At 37.3% G+C, this 4,017-nt stretch overlaps 1 protein-coding gene across 1 annotated transcript in view; it reads right to left on the bottom strand.

Annotated features, from left to right (window-relative positions):
• The window catches only part of kcnd1 (potassium channel, voltage gated Shal related subfamily D, member 1), a 60,593-nt gene that overhangs the window by 2,447 nt on the left and 54,129 nt on the right, over positions 1 to 4,017 (bottom strand). The window contains exons 6-7 of the mRNA XM_015393963.1: positions 2,602 to 2,750; positions 397 to 647 (exon numbers count right to left, since the gene is read on the bottom strand). Of these exons, the coding sequence (XP_015249449.1) occupies positions 397 to 647; positions 2,602 to 2,750 (400 nt within the window). The remainder of the gene's footprint in view (positions 1 to 396; positions 648 to 2,601; positions 2,751 to 4,017) is intronic.

Here is a 4,017-nt window from a genome sequence, read left to right as displayed (position 1 = left end):
GTTTATGAAGGTTTGAGAAGGTCTGGGAAGGTATGAGATGGTTTTGGGAAGGTTTGGGAAGGTCTTGGAAGGGTTGGGAAGGGTTGGGAAGGTTTGGGAACAATTTTGAAAGTCTGATTAACTACTGATTAATGCTAAATTCATTAAATAACTTCAAACGTGTTATTTTTAGGTATAAATAATGATCCATTGATTATTCCTGCTGACCGGACTTTTCTTTAAACATCTGATTTACTGATGAACAGCCTTTTGTTCTTCTCAACAAATGTGAAGCTGTATCCTGAACCTTCTAAAGATCCAACACCGCAGAAGCTAATTCCTTTTCACTGGTGTGAGGATTTTGATCAGCAGTATTGGTTCATTCTTGTATCGTTCGTGTTTCTAGAGGGTATTTACGTTTGGTGTGGAATGGTTGTGGTTTTGAACTGCAGGGTGTCCAGTTCCTGGACGCTTCCGCGGCTCACAGACACCGTGGAGTTCGCCAGTCGCATGGCGGCTCTCCTCCGGACCCGGCGGGGGCAGCATCCTGTGGAGTTGTTTTGCGCCCCCTGTTGGCTGGAGAGGGAGGTGCTGCGGCTGGTCCTGAAGCCCACCGACTCGGTCATACAGAGCTCGCTGTAGTTCATCTCGTCGGTGAACTCGTGGTTCTGTGAGGAAGGATGGAGAAAAAAAAACAGACATTAATCCTCCGTTATGGTTGATGGCCTCTGCTGGTAAAGTCCTGGGAATCCAGAGTGCTTCGCACTACATTCACACATTCTGGATATCTGACTGCAAACGGCAAGAGGTCAGGGCCAAGGACAACGCCCCCCCCAATATATACATTTAACATGTTTACATGTGAGGGATTGCTGAAGAGTCAATGAGTCGATGCAATCAGCTGGTTTTCCTTAGATAGAAAACTTTGAATCAATCTGATTGGATGATCTGGTGAACTGGAAAGTGACCTGAGATGACATGATGTGAATTGGAGCTATAGAAATAAACTGAATAGAATTGGAATTCAACAAAATATAAAAAATAAAATCCCACTTTCTTCTTTACATTGAATGTTTGTTTAACGTTTAGTGGCAAAATGTTTAATTTTAATCTAAAAATTTCAATTTGTATATTCAATCTATTTCTACAGCCTATCGCTACATATAAAAGCTGTATATCTTCATTTTCTATTGAAATGTATATCTTCTCTTTCAATCTTAATTGTAAATATAAATCTTAATCCAAAATCTATATCTTATATCTAAATTAAGATCTAATCGTAAATCTTAATTTCAAATGTTACATTTAAAAGTGAAGCCTAAATATGAATATAATTTTAAATCAAAATTTTGGATTTAAATATATATCTTAAAAGTCTTACCTCTATCTTAAATATAAATTTTTAATATAAATATATATCTACGATCTTAAGTCTAAGTGGGGACGTTAAAGGGGTGTGGTTAAACTTAAAATCTATTTGTTTAATCCAAACATTAAATCTAAATCCAAATATAGCAGTGAAACGAAATTTTAATTTAAATATATATACCTTTAGATATTAATCTGTTTTTTAATATGATACTTAAGTCTAAATATGTCTTAAATCTTCATTTTAAATCAAAATCTATATCCTAAATCTTATATCTAAAACTAATTCTACATGTAAATCTTTATTTTTTTCAAATCTAAAAAAATATGTGTTTTTTTCTTTTTTTTATATTGAAATAATTAATGTTTTACCATATTACAATTTAACATATTTTTATAAAAAAATAAAAAATAAGATAAAAAAATCTAAAAATAAATATATTTAATTAAAATGGTGAATCTAAATCTTTTGTATGTAGCCACGCCCCCAAAATAAGAACACCAATGAGAAAGGGAGGTGGGCGTCAACCTTCAGAACATGCCACCTCTGCTTATCAGTTTTCCGGGCGATCACTGCACGATGTTTTTCCCTTTTCGCACCGATTCTCCAGTCGTGCGAAAATGTTTGGATGGGGACGACTTTCAGACTGATGGTGCGTGGTGTAGTGTACGGGGGTAACGAGGGATGATTAGCCTCTAACGACCACCTCCCCATCAGGAATCAGAAGGTCGGGAGAAAATCAAACATGTTTGAAATTCAGTCGGCCGTTGTAAGGCGTTTGTGGGCAAATCGCTCAGTGGGCAAACAAGGATTCTTCTTCTTCTTCTTCCTCTCAGATGTAAACCCAGCAGCATGGTTGGGGTGCAACGATTGAAAATAAATCGTACCGTGTATGCCTGGCGTAAGCGCTAGTAGAAATGTTAAAGGGACGTGGTCGATTAGCAAAACTTCTAAAGATTTAAATGTGAGATTTCATTAAAGATTTAAATAGAAAGATTTGCATATTAATATATAGATTAGATATATAGATATTAGATGTGTGATGTAGTTAGATGTAACATTTAGCTATTTATCTTAATTTTAGAAAACAGAATGAAATGTGAAAAAGTATGAGAAATTGAACAGTTCAAACCAACAACTCTCCAGGTATCCGATGAACCCCCCCAGGGAAACTGGGGGGGAAAACTGTATCTGTGGACATCTGCAGCAGCCACTCTGTATCTACAGAGTGGCTGCAGATGTCCCATCCTCACCGTGGTCTTCTCCAGACAGTGCAGCAGGTGGTGGTGCTGATGTTCAAACGCCGATCTGTTCTTCACACACAGGGCCGTGCTGTCGCTGTCTCTGTCCTGAAAAACAGAACAATTCTCAGTGAAATCCAGGAAGTATGATTCATTAGTTACTGGAGTCCTTTGATTTGGTTTAATTTCACAGAAAGAGGCTCAGCCTTAGGAGACACGGTGTAAACTAGAAGGTTGGGGTAGCAGCTTATGTCCTCATCAGGTGAAGTCATTGTACCTGCAGGCTTCCAACCCACTGAGCCGATGCATTAAAGAGAAAAACACTCCTGATGTTTGCTGCTAGTGTTAATGTTTATTTTATGGATAAGTCTGCTTGCTGGACTTTTTTTTGCTGATTTCTGAAGTAAAGTCGTTCGGTATGAAGAGGAAAGCTGATCCTGAAGGAATCAAAGATCAGAATATCACATTGGAGCTACACTGGAAAATCAATCTAAACAGAAGTAAAAATGTCTTAAATGAAGTGTATTTGCCCTTATTTTGAGTAGGTAAGTGAGACAGTTTGCCAATGGAATGAGTTTTTTTTCCCCAGTGGTGCATTTTCATGTTCTACTCACACGTATGAGTTTAGTGTCATTTGGAGCCGTTCTGAAGATATTCCGTTATATATGGGCAACGACTTGAAGGCACAAACTAAACTGTTCATTATTTATTCTTTATGGTATGCCAGCATTCAGAACAATTTTTTATATTTATATTTTTTTTAAACAAAGCGAAGTGTGTATGACGTCATCGTGCAAAGCTAACAATGTGTAAAGCTAACATTGTGCAAAGCTAACGGTGTGTAGGGCTATTGGCATGTAAAGCTAACCATGCACAAAGCTAACCGTGCACAAAGCAAACATTGCCTAAAGCTAATGGTGGCTAAGGCTAACATTGTGTAAAGCTAACAGTACGTAAAGCTAACATTGTGCAAAGCTAACAATTTGTAAAGATTACATTGTGTAAAGCTAACATTGTGCAAAGCTAACATTGTGCAAAGCTAACAGTGCATAAGGCTAATGGTGCAAAAGCTAACATTGTGTAAAGCTAACGGTGAGTAAAGCTCACATTGTATAAAGCTTAACGCGCACAAGGCTAACAGTCTGTAAAGCTACCAGCGCTTAAAGCTAACTTTGTGTAAAGCTAACATCGTGTAGGAAAGCTAACATCGTGTAAAGCTAACGGTGCGTAAAGCTAACATTCTCTAAAGCTAACAGTGCGTAAAGCTAACATTGTGTAAGACTAACGATATGTAAAGCTAACATAGTGTTAAAAGCACAAAAAGCTAACATTGTCTAAAGCTAACAGTGCGTAAAGCTAACATTGTGTAAGACTAACAATATGTAAAGCTAACATTGTGTTAACAGCGCAGAAAGCTAACATTGTCAA

The sequence above is a fragment of the Cyprinodon variegatus genome, unplaced genomic scaffold (genome assembly GCF_000732505.1).
Source record: "Cyprinodon variegatus isolate N-32 unplaced genomic scaffold, C_variegatus-1.0 Scaffold665, whole genome shotgun sequence".
In the NCBI taxonomy this organism is placed as follows: Eukaryota; Metazoa; Chordata; class Actinopteri; order Cyprinodontiformes; family Cyprinodontidae; genus Cyprinodon; species Cyprinodon variegatus.
This window is presented reverse-complemented; position numbering and strand designations above follow the sequence as displayed.